General features: G+C 28.9%; 2 protein-coding genes across 2 annotated transcripts in view; one reads left to right on the plus strand and one right to left on the minus strand.

The window, feature by feature from the left end:
* The first annotated feature begins 4,812 nt into the window (after positions 1-4,812).
* Positions 4,813-19,807, plus strand: LOC116771798 (ubiquitin-conjugating enzyme E2 R2). The gene is made up of 5 exons (XM_032663772.2): positions 4,813-5,410; positions 6,823-6,909; positions 15,295-15,527; positions 16,063-16,177; positions 17,675-19,807. The coding sequence occupies exons 1-5, from the start codon at positions 5,231-5,233 to the stop codon at positions 17,780-17,782; spliced, it is 723 nt and encodes a 240-aa protein (XP_032519663.1). The 5' UTR covers positions 4,813-5,230; the 3' UTR covers positions 17,783-19,807.
* An 862-nt stretch (positions 19,808-20,669) lies between these two features.
* Positions 20,670-20,827, minus strand: part of LOC133320291 (putative glycerol kinase 5) — a 6,199-nt gene continuing 6,041 nt past the window's right edge. The window contains exon 7 of the mRNA XM_061528231.1: positions 20,670-20,714. Coding sequence (XP_061384215.1) covers positions 20,670-20,714 — 45 coding nt within the window. The remainder of the gene's footprint in view (positions 20,715-20,827) is intronic.

The following is a 20,827-nucleotide window of genomic DNA, read 5'->3' on the forward strand; positions in this document are numbered from 1 at the left end:
TATTTATATACGAAATAATCTGAATAAATATTTCTTAAAAAATTGATTAAATATTCTTAAACACGAGTCTTATATTAAAACACTATAGTTAAACGATTGCCATGTAACGTAAATAAAAATAGAGATAAACAATTCGCGAGAGTCGTTCGTGTCGTGCGCGCAGCTTGCCACTGGCGGACTGTCTTGCGGAGTCTGCGCGTGCGCACCTCTGTTCGTGCCGGCCCTCTCCTCCTCCCCCTTCACCGCCTTCACCCTGTAGCCGTCTACTGTCGCCCACCAGACCTTCGCGACACGTAAGCGCTTACATCTCGCTGTTGGACTCATACCAAAATAGGAATACTGTATGTTATTTAATGAACACGAACAACAAAAGACATTTCCAGCTATTCGTTACCTAATTGCCCTCGGCATCCATTAAACATATTGCTGAATATCTGAATGAAAAAAAACTTTTTTTAACATTATTGACAAATACTTTGGTTTCGTAGAAATACATCAATGTGGATGTAAAATTAAATCATAAATATATATAAGGATATTGTTGATATATAATAAAAGAGTAAGTAATTTAATAAACCAAATATTAAATTTGTTTAAATCATTCCGTACATTAATTACTACATTAGTGAAAAATAATAATTGATAATTATTTAAGTGTCAATTAAGAAAATCCTTCTTAATTAGAGTCTAATAGTTATTATTGCTTAAATATTTTAAATGAAATGTAATAAGAATTACTTAAATGTTTTAGCAATTTATTGGAAATATGACTATACCATATGAAATTAATTAATATCATAGTATAGTATAGTAGTAATATTTCAAGTACATTTATCAAGTATTGATTTCGATTATATTTAAAAATGAATAACTTTTACTGATAGATAATCAATAAAATAACGAGACCTTTAGCATTAGAAACGGTAAAAAATTTATAATAACAATCTTAATATATAGAAATATTACATTCACGGTTCATTATATACATATACCGAATCATATAGGGTTTTATTTTTCAGTTTAACTTACCTTGACATACATTCGATCGCGAGAACTCAGTCGCGGTTAAGCTAAAAGGAAAAGACATTATATTGTTAAATATATATACATATTAATTATAATTAATTTTTAATATCAGAAGAATAGGAATATAGTCACAAACTAAAGCAAAACATTTAAAGTTTTACAGGAATATGTAGATTTCAAATAATTCTAGCAAAAAATTTATATTTTACTAATCTCACATTTCATTTATTTCTTAGAAGTCAATAAAGTCTTTTAGAGGGATAAAAATAAACCACCTTAAAGTCCCGGCATCTTAAAAAAGGCCATAAAATAAATATTTATGACAGGGACATTATCCTTTAGAAACTAGTACGTGTGAGGTGCATTTACATAAGTCTTTGGTAATGTTCAATTAAATCCGGTCTAACCGTACAAGCTATCTACGAGACGGTGCAGACGACCCAGTTTTATAAGCATCTTATTTATTGTTGGCCAATGTTAATATTAAGGCATGTTCCATTTTTTTGTTTTGACTAAAATTTTATAATTTACAACTACCGTCGAAGTTGAAACTTCTGTCTTAGTTTAAGGACGTCAAATTAGCAGATTTTTCTTCAACTGTTACGTATCTAACACCATCTATTGACACAAGAAGAAAGTTATTCCAAGGACAAAGGAATCGACCAATACATCCCATACAGAACAATAAGATACATATAAAATTATAATACCGTTTAAGTGGGTAAAAAATAACAGCACTAATGTATCAGACCAAATCATTTACTTTCTTCCATGATCTTGGTTGTCAGAAAGTTATTTAAAAGTTAACAAAAGTATTGTGTTGTTATACTTCTTCATGCCCGTATGTAATAGGACGCATTGGATGGACGAGAAAAATAGTCGATACTATATTAAGTAATATTTTCATCAAAAATATGTATTGTTTTGTTTAAATAATTATTATAAAGGTATTGAATTTAAACAGTGTGACACTACAGAATCTCTCATTTATGTGACATAATGCCAGATGCATACAACAATATCACTACTAATAGTATAAAATTTTGTTTGTTTCATTTTGATACAAACTTCAAATCACTGACTGCGGTTAGGCCCTATAACCTTCGTCAGACAGATAAGTATCGCTGACGTTTTATGAATGAAAAACCGTTTAAATGACTCACATAAGTGGATTAGTATGATTTTCCATAACAAAAACTAAACCTTGTATACCAGTTGTCCGATTAAAGATACTTGATCAAATAAATGTGCTACATAGAACTCTCTAGAATAATATAGCAATTGTTGTTATGTGTCGGCTTTTTCTATGTATTTCATTCATCATTCTTCGTTTCGCTTAAGTTATTAGCCTGAGTATACAAAATTTCATAAACATTGTACACATATTGAAAGTAACGGTCGTTCTCGAGAGACTTTCATAAACAACTTATAAATATAGTATTACGAATTAAAATAATATTCAGCTACAATTTTACATATGAAATAACTACACCTACAGCTTCTGTGGAAAATATTGAGTAAACAATAAAAGTTATATTTTTTAAAATAATCCTGTGACTAAATCACATTTCTCTATTTCGCACATAGAACTTTCGATAACGAATTCAATATAATAAATAAATTTGGAATCATACAATGTCTAAACAATACACATCATACATTGTCTATTCCAAATTTAATTTTAAGTAGCTAACTCCCAGTGCAATAAAAAATATAAACATCATGAGTGGACAGTTAAAAGTAACTGCGCATGGATATGATAATTAATAATTTGTAACATTACAAATATTCTTTTAAAAAAATTTATAGGTACGTTTCTTACAAATGTTATAGATATTTAATCCGATTTATCAATCCAGAACTATAAACTGAATGTAGCTAAATAAATCAACTTAATTTTGCAATTATTTTATCAATAAATATTTATTATTGCACAAAGTATGAAATAGCTTGTCCAGTTAAACAAAGCAAATTTAAATTAAGAATACATATGCATTCGTGACAAACACGGTGAAGTTGCCATGAGTCTTCATTTTTCGTTTTGAATCACGAAACACTAATTTTATTACTCAATGTTTAAATATATATATGAGCAATTTAACATATTTCTCGGCTGTTTACATTTGATTATTGACCAACTAATTGAAGTAAATCCTCTTTTATCAGAAAAAAAACATAAAATCACCAACAATATATTTCATATTTAAATCAAATATATAACGTTTGGTCAAAACTAACATTAATTTACGTTCCAACGTATAATCTGTGAGGTATTATTTTTAATTATTATATAGGACCTTTTTTTCAAAGATTGCAAAGCAGGATATAAGAACAAAGTTGTATTACTCCGACTTTCTTCTGTCATATTAAGGTAGGAAATTGTCTATTGAATAAATTGTTATTTAAAATAGGAAATATTTATCTTTGAAGTAATAATATTCATATATTTTAAATCAATTAAGGTTCCTCATTTTTAAACGTGTTTCGTAAGAAAGTGAACAAACAGATATTAATCTCAAATCCTTTGGGATACGACATACATTTCCGAAAAAAAGGAAATTTAAACACAAAAGTAAAAGGCAAGGGCAGAAAAGATTATTCTGATATTTCTTATTACATTGCAATGCCAATTATTGTCAATGACCAGCGTGGGTGTTTTGAGTTTGCACTCCAAAAAAGTCAATTATATAAAGCATTAAATTGATCTTGAAATAAAAAAAAAACTGTTAGTAGTTTAATACGAAAGAACAATATTCAATTATCGGAACTGAAGTTAAGATACAGTAAAATCGTAGGTTGCACAAGGCCCGGTTTTCGTTGCCTTAACATGGCAATGGTGGGCGACCTGCTTTTGAATCACTCGCCCACAGACTGATTGCATACACAGGCAAATTATTGAATCTTTATACAGTAATATTGATAAAATAGACTAGATAGTCAGTAAGATTACTTCAAACATACTCCTATATATTATTGTTAAATGTATACACAAAAAACTTTATAAATTAAATTTAACAAAATACATTTAATAATAAAATCACATTAAAAGTAGAATATATATATAAAAAGAGGTACTTACATGTCATTGGTACCAATTGAATATGAGACGATACAGTGCAAGTATTTATACAATGACCATCAAGAGTTATTGACTAATTACGTCACCAGGATTACATTGAGCAGCATATGGTGTGTCTTTTATTTCATTTTCTCGTCAATCAATACATGGAACTACACAAACGACGATTTTATGTTTTCTCTGACTAGCTTAAGCCCGACAGACGGCTTAAGGCTGAAAACCAATGAATGTAAGATCGATTTGTAAATAAAAGTCCATGAAAGCGATTCATTAAGCTAGCAATGTGTAGAAAGCCTCTACCGTGATTACTTTACGATGATTTTAAATATAACTTTAACATTTATTTTGTACGACAACTAGAAAGTGTTATTGTAATATAAATTTGTTGACATAGTAATAATTTCTTTTTAAATCTCATATTTTTTATTTTAACCTATTCGATTAGTTCACATATCTACCTTTCACAAAAATATTGTTCCGATTTAACGCCCTCTAGGCTATTGGTTTTGATATAGATTCAGTTTTTTTTAAACATTACTTGAAAAACGATTTTGATAAAAGCGCCATCTATTACTTTAATGTGAAACAAGAAATCTAAAAAGACTAGTACAACGTTACAGTAGATCGTAATTAGTAATGACCAATAGATGGCGTTATAAACCACTAGTCGATAAATGGCTGTATGCGTCACATCACTGCGCAATCAAGCACGGAAATAACTAACAGCTGTTCTACAATATTCCGTCGGGCAACTCAGGTAGCAGCTGTGTACGAATGAACACGCAGCCGTTTTCCTTGGAACTGCGATTGTTTGGACATTGAATAGTGGCTTTCTCATTGTTTTATCTCCTTTGTGTTAATCAACAAATCCGGAATTTCGATTTCAACGAATCAAACATCTTCTGTTAGTGCTGGCGTTAGGCAGACGCGTTACGTTTCATCCATGATCAGGAGATATTATGTTTACCAAAATTAATTCGTTGTTATTGTGATTCGAGACTATTTGAAATGCCTCGTGAATACGTGGATCGCGAGGAGAGTTCCATAGTGTTATGTCAATAGAATATCTACGTGTAGATAGCAGTTTTAATTATCTCAGTGTTGTTAGATTAATACTTAATAATTATGTCTAGTACGGTACCGACGAGTTCTGCATTGAGGGCTTTGGCCTTAGAATATAAGAGCCTACAAGAAGAACCCGTGGAAGGGTTTAGAGTGAAATTATTGGGTGAGGACAATTTATTTGAATGGGAGGTTGCAATTTTCGGGCCACCAGACACGCTTTACCAAGGAGGATATTTCAAGGTGAGATTGATGTTCTTAATCATTAAAAAAAGAAAAACAATTTTGAATCATCAGTTTTTCGTTTTAATGCTTTGAGATTCGAAATATTATTGTGACTTATGATTCCAAGGATGTAGATAAAATAATTGTTAATTATTTCTTGAATTTGTAAATTTAATTGACCTACTAAATAGTATTTAAAATGTTATAATTAAATTCCATTCCACTTAAACAATAGAATAGAATTCATGATATCTTATTCGAGATTGGCTGTTTGTTCTTCATTCATTCATTGCTTTATAGTTTTATATCCTATTTAGTAAGATTTAAATAATAGTTGTTTATCAAAACACTAGAGAGAATACTTGTTTGTTATGGGCTATTGTCATATAAGGATTTAGGCACTTTAACAAATTCCTTGTTGAGAGTGAATAATTAAAAAAAATATTATTGATCTTCATGCAAGCAACCCAGCAATTCTTTATGCACCAAGCAGCTCATGTATTCAAAAGCTCTATATTGCATTATTTATTATATTTTCTCTGTTTTTATTCATTGATTTCTTTATTAAAACCTTGTTATGCTCATTGTCTTATACAATAGATAGCAATGTGTATTAGATAATACAAATATTTGATATCACTTGAAATGTTGTTGAATCAGATTTTGCTGTCTTTCTGATGATATAAATATGATATTATTAGTAACCATAGTTTATTACAGTAAATTATTTATTACTTGCTTATTGCAATAATAATTACATTATATTTGTACCGCAAACCGAACTATGTTTTATTATAACTTAACAAATATCTTACCTTTCATATTTAAGCATCTTAATATAAAAATAGCAATGCTGGGATGATTTATGAATAAAAAAAATCAATTTCATTAGGTATTTGGTTTTATTTAGCAAATATGAAAATGTTTTGTCGTTTATTTGAATTTTTTTTTATGTACATGCTTTCATTAAACATTTGTTTGTTTTTTATTTCTAATTTTTATTTTATCTTCCAAGTTTCTAATAATCCTTTATCTTTATGCACCCATCAAATACATATCGCTGAAAATGTAACAAAAATGATTATTAACTCATATTTTCTTAATTATTTTGTCGTATTGTCCTTTTTATTTTTGTCTATTTCTTAAAAATAGTAGTGAACAAGATAAAAAAAAGTTTATCTGCCTCAATGTGACCGTGGAACAAGATTACGGTAACACATAAATATTTAAAAATAACACCGAATTAACTGAAATTGGACAAATCCATTGTGCTGATACCAGAATAATGCATATTTTGTTATACATTGCTGCATTAGTAATAAAAATGTGATTATAGTTATGTATCTAGATAGTAATTTCCAAAAATTACAGTCCAAAGAACATAATGATATATTTATATAAAGGTAAATACATTCCATATTATGTTTCAGGCTCATATGAAATTTCCACCGGACTATCCATATTCTCCACCATCTATAAAGTTCCTGACTAAAGTTTGGCATCCGAATGTTTATGAGGTGAGATAAATCAATTTGTGATATTAATCATATTTATAAGAATATTTTCTTTGGAATGATTCAAACTCATTCATTTGTTTTAGATGCTTAGATTTTCTTTGTTCCTATTTCATAGAATTTTTGAATTAATATTCTTACATATGTATATGCCACTATGATTGTGACAGTTTGAATATTAATGTCAATTGTTAGTCTTGACTTTATTGAAACTGGTATTTCGTAATATTTCTTGAAATTTGTTTTGATTTCGTTTTATTGCTTTCTCAATGTTACATAATGCTTTATTTATCAATATTTACAATAAAATATAAATGCAAATCATCTGCATAATGTCTATAGAACATCCCTAGTCCAATTCCTCCTATAATGGAATTCAAACATTAAAATGTGAGAATGTTAAGTATTTTTATATGAAAGAGAAATTTAAGGAAACTTTTTTATTTTATTTTTTATTGTTTTGATGTTACAAGATGCTATGTTGTATGATTCTAATATAATCTACGCTTATATGTTTGCTATGTTTCCAATATGGCGTTTTCTATGATCAAATAAGGTCAATAAAAAAATGCCAATTCATGCGCAATGTGTAAGATTATGTTCTTCAAAGACTCGGTTTCTCTGTTATTTTAGAAGTTTAGATTCGTATGAGGAAAAGATAAATGTACGGTATAATTTCTCATAAAATATGCATAATATTAAGCTTTTATCCGACTTCAAGAAAGGAGGTTATCAATCCACCACTTGTGTATGTATGTATACTGTAAAATTGGCTGAGTAAACCAAGATAACGTTAGTACATACATACAATAAATACTTCATACAAATATTTCTTAAAACTATTCCTCCCAATTAATGTCTCTTTCTATATAACTCCTTTTGTTCTACAACAAAGTAGGAACAAACTAGGGATGATGCAAAAAAATATTTTTCTTTTGTTCAAAAATTAATAGAAATATACTAAGGAAAAAACGTATTATGCTGATGCATCAGGAAAATACATGTCTCCAAAATTTGTAAACTAGCAATTTACGAACTAGTTTCCTTTTAAGATAATCTGTTAATAAACAAACATTAAATATTTTAATGAACTGTCCATTAAGTAGGATGAAACTCACGCTTTTTATAAGGTCTTGCCTTTAATTCCCACGTCTGCAACATAACGGTTAAATACTTTTTTATGGTTTAAATAATTTGAGATTAAAAATTACATACTTTGAAAGTCAATATTTTATTATAATAATTAATTAATTATATGAGTTAATAAGTTATAAGATAACGTAAAGACGAACAAGCATATAACAAAAGCCATAAACTCATATCAGAGTAAATATATCGCTTAACAAATCCACGAATTCATTACTAAGACGTGTATCTTTATACCTCCCAGAATCATGCACATTGATGCTCGCTACAAATCTGATTCATAGTTTGCGATACCGAAAAATTTTATATAAATGTTAAATATCCTTAAATTAAAAAAGATTAATTTGTTATAATATCACTTTGTTTGTTTATATTTAATATATAAGAAGCCAAGTGATGCTAATTGTAGGTATAACATATTGGATTTATATCCCGAGACTTCCTACATGCAAAATACTATTAAGACCTTACGTTTACGCAATATTTGAGGAATATTTGCTGCGTAGTTAAATCTTAAAGGAGTAACAAACAAACGTCGCATTATAGAATATATATAGTTCGCACTCCACCTTCATAGACAAAGTAAATACGCAGTAGCCATATTGTTTTTCGGTGGCCACATTGCGAATTGCGACACTGTCATACAGTATTTGACCTGAAATTATCGTCCTAGATAGCTCTCGGTCTACCGAATAAATTTTAACTATTATAACGGTTTAATTTATAATTATTGGTTATTTTTTAAATAATAAACAACCTATATGATTTAAATTATGAATGTCATAGTCCCGTGACGCCAGCAATAATAAATATTACGTCCAAATTATATATATTTTTCGATTCTTCATAATATCCGAAACCGAAGACCGTGTCTGAGCTATTGTACCGTTAGTTTTTTATGTGGTACAGTGTGAGACAGGTCATCAAACTAAGTATGAATCACTTGGTATCATTTAAACGTCTTTGGGTAAATATACATCGTGCAATGTAAAATAAACTTTTTACCCAACGAATCTGTGTACCTATCTACTGAAGTATTGATTAGTTCAGACTCCAAAGATTATATAAAACTTGGCTATACTTGGCTTTCATGGTCGACCTTGACATGTTATATAAATATATAAAAAATATATAACTTAAAGCTCTTCTATGTGACAGAATTATATAAATACGTTCAGTGTAATCGTTTTCAAATTAAACGTAATGTTTCACGTAAACACGATTTTAATACGTTATTTGTTACTGCGGCATGGCTGTGATGATAAAGTTTAGGAATACGCAATTGATGTATTGGAATAATAAAAAAAAATACTCGTACAACAGGATACTATAGTTGAACGACCTTAGCTTGTGGCAACCGCGATCATTACTAACCAACATACATGCTTAAATTTAAGTATGTGAATCACATTTAAGTCAACGAACTTATCATAGTAACATCCGAAATAAAGATAAATAATAACGTTTAAATTATTCGCTAATTGTTCGCTCTTTGAAATATCTAGAAATATGTATTTTGACTTTTGACCTCTCCATTGAAGTTGTAATCTGTTGTAATCTGTATGTTTAATTTCAACAACAGTTTATAATAACAACAGGAGAAGATTTATGTGTGTGTGTTTGCGACCTCAATGAAACTAAACTGATGAATTTGTTCACGGTCCGCATAAAACTTTGTTTTAGTATTAAATTATATTTAGCATTGTCATTGTAGGTTTCTAAACTATGACTATTTAGGAACTGAAATAAATACTAAATCAAAATATGTATAACATCACAGCTATTAAACGTAAATATTTCCGTTAATATAAAATGAAAGAAATTTATATTCGCTGTGAATATTTCAAATCACCGACGACCTTGGGCGTTATTCACTTTGTCCCTGGCGACAAACATTGCGATGGTCACAATAACTCGTGCTACGTTCACGCCTCTAAAAAAAAACAGCCCAAGAAAGATTTCGTTTTAACATCACGGATCGTGCCAAGATTAAGAACATACACTTTCTATAAACACCACGTGGTTATGAATTTTTAATAGCCACGTCTCTAAACTCAGTGTTCACAACGCTACACACGAAAAATACAAACACGACGGATGTTATAAAACGTTTTGCTGTGTCTTCCGCACATCAGCGGACCTTCAACCCGCCCGTGGCAGTCTCCAAGGCTCAATACCTCTCAAAATATTCTATAGCATTGCGTTTTCCGCAATAAGAAGCGTTTAGAACTTCCTCGTCCTGATTTCAGCAAAGGTTATATTGAATTTATATGAAACGATTGTTTTTTTTCTTTATTTATTTTTAATATGTCCGACCTTGTCCTCCGAATGTCCAGTATACGGTTTGGGATACGCGAGTGAGTTTCTTTGTGAAGGTGCGTTCATTCGTTGTTTTATTTTTAGCTTAGGGTGTCGCACTGGCCGAATTGAAAAATATGAAAATTTTCGCGTTTCAATATTACATTCATTTCCCAGGTCATATACTTATAAAGAATATCTAGAAACTTCTTCATAATATTTGTTCATGGTTAGAACTTTTAACGACGTCTGTATTCATTGTGAGCGTTTTAGATATATTTAGAAGTACGTATTATGTCTGTATTTTGAAATTCACTCGACTTATTTGTTGCAAAATGTTCACGTCTCGTTTGTAAAGGGGTACAATTTTTGTTTTACAGCACAATAAATAAATAGGACAGATATAATTGTAACTCAAACATTTACGATACAGTAAAATTGAATTAATTACGGGCGTTTTAATTTTAATTTAACATTAACGTTTAAATTTAACTGTTATTAATTCATGAATATCAAAACTATACTATTAATTGTAATTTTGTAAAGATAACTATAATGTTGATTCATGATCTGATAGTATTTCTATTTATTGTTAAATATCAAATGCGATTTTAAAAAACGAATTGATATTCCAAAGAGTAATTTATGCATGTAATTATGATATATTCTGTTTTAATGTGGAAGACATTTTTCTGAAATTAAATTATTATAAGCCAAAAAAAAAATATAAATTGTTTTCAAATTAACATCCGAGTTACATTTAATGGATATTTTTATTGTATTTTTTTGAAAATTTTCAATTACTTATAAAGATTTCGGTGTAATTCGATTTGTGTACTGAGGTTTTTGTACAGATTTAATTGCAGATTAAAATTAAAAATTCCTCTTAGGTCAGCGAGTAGATAATTAAAGTCATTACAATATCTAATCATTTATATGTGACACATATAATGCCATCCAGTTGAATATGTTTCGTAATATGTTAATTATATATAATTAAGTGACCTATTAAACTAGTTACTGTATCAAACAATGAAAGAATAGAACATTAAACGAATCGGCTTTGAAATATAAAATAATCACTTTAATTGTTAATTAGATGTATTTTTAAACGACTTTGAATACGTATATTCTTTTGTAGACTCAGTTTTTTATATTCACTATATGGATGTGATTTTTTAATAAAAAATAGTCGCAAGATTTTTTAAATGAAATTATTGTCTCTATATTAATATTGCTAACTCATAGCCGCGACTTTGTTCGCATTGTTAGATTTGAACAAAGTTTTCGTAACAGAATACTCACATGACTGAACACGTAGTGCTTATAAAATTTCTGTTTCTTAAGTAACATTATTTTAAATGAAGATATCAAAAGATTTTTTGCTTGTATGAGCCCTTAGCATGTAGGATATAAAATTTTATTTGCAATCTATAAAGGATTTTTACGATATTACGTTTTCAAATCTCTATAATAACATATACGTATGTATATATAATATACAAGGACCGTTAGCAAGCTCGTTTGGTTACTTTCACTGTATCTTTGTTTCGCTAGCAATATACCGTATCTTTATAAATGTGTCGCATGATAAACTACAGGCGTGATAAGTGGAAACTCTGCTTGTTTTTTTTTTTTCAATAAATATATATTTCGACGTTGCTCATTAAGATTCATCCAAAGTAGTGTTTATTACTCGCTATATATACAAATCGGAACGGCACAGAATGTGGCTTCTCGCCACATTCTATATATAATGTGATTTATTTATACGTTTTAATAGCGTGTACTATGATATTACGTATTTCTTTGATTGATAACATTTCATATATATTGAATTTAACGCAACAATTTACCCGTAGTTTCGCTTGTACTATCATATAAGTTAAACAGTTTTTTTTTCTTAATTTTTAAACGCAAATCATGAATGGATTCTTTTTGTTATCTAAATTTACAAGTAATTTTGAGGTCATAATATATACGATAATGTATTTTTTTTTTCTTTTAATTTCTAATGTCCGTATACCAACGACAATAATAAAACATACCTAATAGAAAAATCATTTCTAAATTTATGTTATATAATATTTTATATAATCAGACCGAGTGGTAGGTTTTTATATATTTTTTATATATAAGTATCAAGTTTATTATCTCTCTTAATTTTTTTATGATATAGAGACTTTAAAACAGAATGTTTCATTATAATCGTATCGTACATAGCCATTTGTAAACAATATTCATTTTTTTTTTTTAAACAACCAATTTTTTATTGTATGACGTAGTTTTGTTCATAATTTTTAATGTATATATGTTTATGATTACGTCTAAAGAAGTTTGTCCGACAGCAGTATTTATAAAAGTAGCTTAGTGCCTTGCTGCAAGCAATAAAATCCAGTCCATATTTGTACCAGCCAGACAGAAATAGTGTCATTATTTGCCAGAAGTGAATTAAGTATCCGTCCGAGCTGTGTCTTTTCGCTAAATACATAGATTCTGGACAAAAAGAAATATATACGACAACAGAAAATTAAATAGCGTTCTGAAATCCAAAATTTTTCCCAATAGTACTAAAGCGTCAATATTGATGGGAAATGTCCATTGTTTTGCGTTAATTTCAAAACAATAATATCGTCTTAATGAACACGTCTATTTTATAAACAACATACACACATGTATGTAAGCCATTTAAAAAAAAAGCGCGTCACCATAATGCATATATTTTGGGACAGACAAATCAAGTTAGGCATTTTACGGTATGATTGTCATCTTAAATCTAAATCTCACTGAATGATGACAAACTATTATAAAAGTATATCTTTATGAAACATTATTTTATACTGTAATTTGAGGTTTTGTTCTCTTAAAGCAAATAAGATGTTCATGGGCATGAAATTACCTGCTATGGGTCTAGAAACTACGAAAGGAAGTGGACAAACTGCTTTTACATTGCTATTACGTCAATTTTACGTGTTTATTTATATATCAAAAATAGAGGAAATCTTCGATTCCCTTTATCGGTATTTTTGGTAAGCAGATTCATCACTTTATAATTTATGTATGTCAAGAATAAAGCCTTATCCGGCTTTTTTTTTGTTCGGTATTTCCAACAAACGATGCTGTGACATAAACATTAGACACTTCATTTTAAATTGATAACTATTTATATCTAATTAAACTTCATTTATTACAAACTCCAGACACGAGACAATGTGTTATAGCTGATAATGATTGATTTATATTATTTTGTTAAACCCCCATAAGGATATATCGGAAGGCATTACAGGTTGCTTACCTCGACTCGGATACGTTGCCCCTGATTAATACTTTTTTTTAACTTGTCCTTATAATCCTTGTTTGTGTTAATTCATGTACCTACAATTAGTACTATATTCATGAGATGACAACAGTTATTTATATTTAATTTTACTTATTTATTTTATTACAACATTGAAACAAAAGATCCTTTACAAATCTATCTATTTATATCTGAACGTTACTTACGTAAAATATTATATAGATATTTATAAGACATTTCGATTATGTTAACATTCTTATTATGTGAAAGATTTATTTTCAAACAATCCTACCGATTGGAAAACAATGGATTTTATGTAATCACTTACGAGCTTCGTCGGAAACCAGATCGATCCACCGTGAAGCGATAAATTGTATAAAGAATTAATAATGATCGTTGCTACATTGAATATAACAGCTGTTTGTTTAATATGAATAAACAATAAACATCAACTTCCTTGTATTTTATATTCCTGTTGTTATCTAATTGATGTAGATTAAGGATTCATTGAACTTAGTTGATTCTTTTCAACGATGAATATTCAACTTATATTCTTTTGAAGGTCGATTATTTTAAATTTATTAAAAAGAAAATTGCAAGCAAATAAAGAAGAAAATGTAAGATTTCCTATTGTACATCATTTTCGCAAGTCTCCATAAATTGCATCATGTAAATCAATTTATGCGGTCCAAAAACTGGTTCTCTGAGATTTGATATATTATCAAATATATGCAAAAAAAAATATAAAGTTAATATTCCTAATTTTTCTACTGACCTATCAATAATATAATAAACTAACAATTAATGGGGTACTCTTAATAAATTTGGTAATTTTTTTTCTGAATACGGCAACCACCAGTTCAGTTTAACAACAGTGAGATCCGAAGCTCGGGGCACGGCAGTAAAAGTGATCTTAATAGACTATTAAATGACCTGGTTTACTATCCTCAATTCTGGTTCGATCTTCAGTGACCTATGAAAGTCAAAAACCATCTAACACCCATCCCTGTCTGATTATATTGTTTGTGATACTACTAAATCGAATAGGTTTATTTTTTCATAGGCAATGTAGGTATACCAATACGGAAGTTGAAGGAAAATTTGTGAGATAACTTTTACAGTTTCTATTATATATTAACAATATGAAAATTCGGTTAGCTTGTATAAGAAAAGGTAGTAATTTTGTAATACATTTGTTCAATCCAATGCCAGTGTTATCGATAAATATTCTAAGTACTACAATGATGTTGAGTGTATCTTAACTGCCTAAAGGTGTCCCTTTACATTTATATTTCCTTTTACAAAGAGTATGAGTAATGATGAATTTTTAGACACTAAAATCTAGTTCAATTTCGGGAAGTTCATCCAGCAAAACAAAAACTGCTGCCAAAAAACTCAGAACCAAATAGATTAAAATGAATAGAAATAAAAAAAAATCGAAACACCGAGTCTTTTTTGTTTGATAATCGATTTTTTACAAGGTATATTGATTTTAACCTCACTAGTCTAATTTAAATCCGATATCTCGATATATTAAGGGCCATTAGTCTACAAGCTATATAAAGAATAATATATAATTAAACAAAGACTGTTGTTTAGTACATAAAATGGAAGTGCCTATAAAAGAGCACGTTCTCTATTCACAGAACGGCGATCTCTGCATATCAATTCTTCATCCCCCCGTGGACGACCCACAGTCTGGTGAACTACCCTGCGAGCGTTGGAACCCCACCCAGTCCGTGCGCACGGTGCTGTTGTCCGTGATCTCGCTATTGAACGAGCCGAACACCTTCAGCCCGGCTAACGTGGACGCCAGCGTCATGTACCGCCGCTGGCGCGAGTCCAAGGGCAAGGATAAGGAGTACGAAAATATTATCAGGTTGGTACAACTGTGATTTATTGTTTTGTTTCTTCTTTTTGGTCGTGATAAACAACAGCGATATTGAGTTCTTTTTTTTCAAACTTTTGGGTGAGTATTATTCGAGCAGGAGAATATTATCAGGTTGGTACAACTGTGTTTTAAATATATATAAGAACTTTTTCTTAGATGGTTTGACAGTGGTCAGATACACAAGTTATTTGTTTAGTTTCTGGATATCGTCTAATAAGATGCGTTTTCGGGGTTGTTGTGAGGATGTAAAAAATATCTTGTTATAGAATATCTAGATCTTTTTGAAAAAATACCGTATGTATAGCATTATCATCTGCGCCAACAAATATAAAAGAAACTTAAGAATAAATTAGAAGGGAAATTTAAATGTCCCATTATCATATAATTTTTGATAACAACATAATTTCAATTTTAACACAAATATTATTCAATTATCGCTTACAAATTGGCAATAAATCAAGTAAAATAATTATAATTCCTGTTATTATTGACAATAACTTAAACCAACACAACTTAATTGCAGGAAACAAGCCCAAGTGGCTCGGATGGAGGCTGAGAAGGAAGGTATAGTGGTGCCGCTCACCTTAGAAGATTATTGTATTAAGACACAGGTCAAGTCCTCGACACAGGAACCGCAGGTTGGTCACACACACACACACGCACACACACACACACACACAAACATACATAAATACGAACTCTGCAAATATCTTTTTTTGTTACCAAATTTCATTAAGGTCTTTGGTATCACGTTTTACAATTGAAAAGTAACATCATTTGTAAGATTTAAATAAACAATATTTTGGTGTAAACACATGATTATTTTCACACTTAACAAATATATAAATTCAATTACAGATTATAAAATTTATAATTGATCTATTTAACGTTAAAATTCATTCGTCATTACATTCAATGAAATGTAAAAAAACCTTTCTTATTGTACATATATAACAATACAGTTATGGTTGGTTTACGTAAACTAATATTGATGTAACCATTGTTCGTATTAGAGTAAACAACACTATTCAATAACTTTATATAATTAATAACACGTTACATTTGAAAATAAGCAATTTAAGATATTGTTGTTTATTATGCCATGTTGACAAAAAACACTAGATTTCCACACTAGATTCTAAATTCAATTTTTTTTATACTACTCGGAAGCCGACTATGCCAGCAAATATAATGCAATTGACAATTCTATTAATTTTTATTTAAACAGAAAATTGTCTTATTTTTAACATAATTGCACATCCCTCTAAAGTATATTAAATTCGTTCAGATTTTTGTATTTAATACATTTGTCTGTACAAAACCATACTACAGCACTTTACTTCCGAATTGTGTACGTTCCAAATTTCTCTGAATGTGATAAAATATTCACCGTCGTCTATTTTCATTGTAACAACAACTTTGCTATGTGAATATGGGATGAAGATTGAGTTTTTAAAACAATTCCGCATAAACGAGCTCACTCCCCCAAGGAGCTTATGCATTTTTCAAGCGATACTTCAATATCCGTATATCATTATCAGTAGGACGTCTGGAATAAAACTGAATATTTATTCCACATTTCTTGGTTAAAAGAATCCAGGGCGGAATTTTTAAGGAAAAATCAAGGTGCAGAAAATATAAAAAAAATAATAAGCAAATTTTGTTAATCTCAATAACTCCATTCTAGTAATGATATATATTTTTAAAATCTATTTCAAAAGAAGAGTGTTATAAGTTTGATGTTTATTTCTGTTTGTGTGTAACGTCCTGGCTCTCAAACGTATTGACCGATTTCAATGGATTTTTGACATTTGAAAACCAGTTTCCTTGTGGCGGTGCTCTTTTCCAAAAAACCGAAAGGATTTTTATCCTATGATTTTTCGATTAACCGCCTCACGCATGCCAGTTTAAATGACAGGTTTTTTTTTAATCTAATAAAACTTTTAGCCACAATCAATTATCATTTACGTTTTTTTTTTATAAAAAAAAAAAAATAATTCATATGTTTGGACAGTGTTACGGTCGAAGCTATGTCGCTAGCGTTTAATATATTTTTCTTAAATTTTCATCTATGTATACCAAATGAAGTTAAAATATAGCCTTAATATTGTTTTTATCTTTAATTACCATTACAGCTGGATATGACTGATTTCTATGACGACGATTACGATGATCTGGACACGGATTCCGAAGGCGAGCTTGGAGGTGAGGATGGAGACGACAGCGGCAACGGGGAGTCGTGATACAACGGAGATCTCAAGCGGACGGACTATACACATATGAAGTATAGCACACACGGAATATACGGCAAGCGGACGAGACATCATACAAAGCGGACTCTATGAATATATTACAATATATTTTAATTCAGTCCACTCGGTTTATATATCGTGTGGACTATAATACATTTGATTTAAAAGTTATCGCAATATAATCGTTGTTTTAAAAATTCATTTTCTCGAATTCTAGCTGTCTCATTGTAGGGCTATTTGATTTAAAATAGACGATTGTTTTCGATAAACATGCTCTTTAAACTGATAGTAGCATATAGTCCACATGGTAAATACCAAGTGAACTATTCGTAATATTAACATACTTCCAAAACTTGATGAGACCATTTTAAACTACTAGACCCCTTTCATAGTCAATTCGACTTATCTATTGAGTTTTTAATACTATTATAGGTTCAGCAAAATGTATCTAAAGTTTGTTTAAGGTTTTTTTAAAAGGCAGAGCTGTCATTTAATAGGGTTGTCTTTATTTCCATTACAATATTTTCATCGTATTCATTTGTATTTATATAACAATAAGAAAAGGTAGAATATTATGTTATTAATTTTTTTTTAAAGACAATCCTATTAATATTTAACCCATCTGCTTAAGAAATGCCAATAAATGTTTATAGAAATAGATTGTAACTTAAGTTTATCCAATTTGTACTTGTTTGGGTCGAATTGATACAATATATGACATGGCTTAGAATTTTTAACAATATAAAAAGTATTTTGTATATTTCTATCTAATATTTTCGAATAGTAATGTTTCATAAACAAATAATTGGTAGATTTCAAGTACAAATTGGCAATTAACTAATCAACGATGTAGGTTTTTAGTGAGGATATAACTGTGCATGTTGTTCGATGTAGTATTTAAATGTATCATTTAAATAATCATTTAGTAATATGAGATACATAAAGCACTGCCAAAATTTCTTGTCATCGGATCAATAGAGCCTGTTTAAATGAAATTTTGTAATTTTTTTGCTGATATTCTAATTCTTGCCATTCTAAAACCCACAGTAAATGATATATTAAATAGAAAAATTTATATTTTTCTCAATAATACTTATAGTCCTTTTGAATAGTCCGTACCGCTTATAATGTATAGATTAATTTGATTTATAAGTAATTTCTATGATGATTTATTATTAGTTCTCTTGTAATAGGGCCTATTTTAAATATCAGTAATAATTTTTTAATCAATTTCTGTCATTTGCTTCTATTCTCGTGTTAGTTTGTTTGATAGCTTTTTAGTAAACTTAATTTGTTTCATTTAGTTTAACATATCTTATAAAACAATGTAAATAATAATGAGTTCATTTGCTATTACGATGTGTACAGTCTATAAATAGTAGTGTTCATTGTTCTTACAAAGGTATGCTCAAATCAAAGGTGTATGATATTTGGAGTCGTTTCATACAATGTAAGTTGTAATCAGTCAAAGTACATTCATATACCTATATACCTTAGTGTTACTTAAACGAAATTATATAAGTAAATATTATAATGTAAATTAAGCTAAATTTAACATAACATACAATATCAAACACTTTCAACATATTATTGTATGACTTAAATGTTTTGCTTAGTATTTTAACCTAAAAAAAAATATTCCGCTTCAAATAAAAAATGTCACTGTCATCTTGACATTTTGTATAAAAAAATATATTCATTGATATTGAATACATTATATTCACTAAAGTTTAGGCTCATAATGCCGTTGTTTAAGAATTTGAAATGAATTCTGTATGTAGTGTTTAGACTTTATACTTTCATATGTATTTTTTTTTCTATCCCCGTAGAATTTAAAGTTATGCGAACTAAACATTAGCGTAAACCTTGAATTTGTAATAATATCGTCCGGAATCTATTGCGTTACATAGAATAAGAATTCGAATTAAGTGGTTTGGAAATTATTGTAGGACGTCACGAGAAATGTTAATTACATAATGATATTCAATAATAAATGGCATGTGTTTGAATGCGTCATTGTGATTTTCTTACTAAACCTTTTCGTAATTTTTTTTTATTGAAATTGTTTATTCTAAAAGAACTTCCATAAATTGCAAAGATGGACATCAACAACAACATTGCGTCATTTATATGAAAAAATAAAATATGACAGGTAGATATTAAATTGTCAACCCAAGAAATTCTTTTCCAAAAAGGAATTAAACAGTAAATAAACGAGTAAATGAGTTATAAGGTTCAATTAATATTATGTAAAAATGTTGTCGGTTTAATATAAGAGTCGGAAGTATAAAGAGCAGTTAATATTAAAATAAAAATTTATAGACTCTTTTTAAAAACATTTAACGGATAATCTATAACTATAAAACTTGAAAAAGTGACTACAAAAAATTTTTTATAAATAAATTCTCTATAATTTTGATTAATTAGCTGAATTTTATTATATTTTTTCTAATGGCTAAATTTAATTTAAGAACAGTGCGCTTTAAGTTTGTGCAATAGTTCAAGCATCTATGATCACACTTTATTTTTCATAATTTATAAATTATAACATTATATTGGCAGTTTATTTGGTAGATAAGAGGAATAATGTATTTTATGAAAAAAATTAACGATTATGCTAACGCAGCATTAGGACTATATAGCATTAGCTTCCATACATAAATTTTAAAACTTAAATAAAAATAAATACTATCAGAAATAGCTGTTTGTATTACTTATTTACTTGATTACAATGATAAATAATAATATTTCTCTGTTTATATTCATAATTCTTTATTTTATCGGTAATAACTTTGTCACTAGAAACGGAAATGGAAATTAGTTTGAATATTTTTAGATTGATAACCTTATCCGCCAATTGTTAAAATCTCGAAATCGACTACCTGTCTGATTGTTGAGCCACTATGTCTCTCTTATCGTCCATCTTTAGGTTACAACTAAACTCTCTATTTGATATTTATAACAATAATAGCACAAATATTATAATTACAGTGTTAAACACTTTGCTACAACACATTATAATGCCTCGGATTGAAG

The sequence above is a fragment of the Danaus plexippus genome (genome assembly GCF_018135715.1).
Source record: "Danaus plexippus chromosome 16 unlocalized genomic scaffold, MEX_DaPlex mxdp_23, whole genome shotgun sequence".
NCBI lineage: Eukaryota > Metazoa > Arthropoda > Insecta > Lepidoptera > Nymphalidae > Danaus > Danaus plexippus.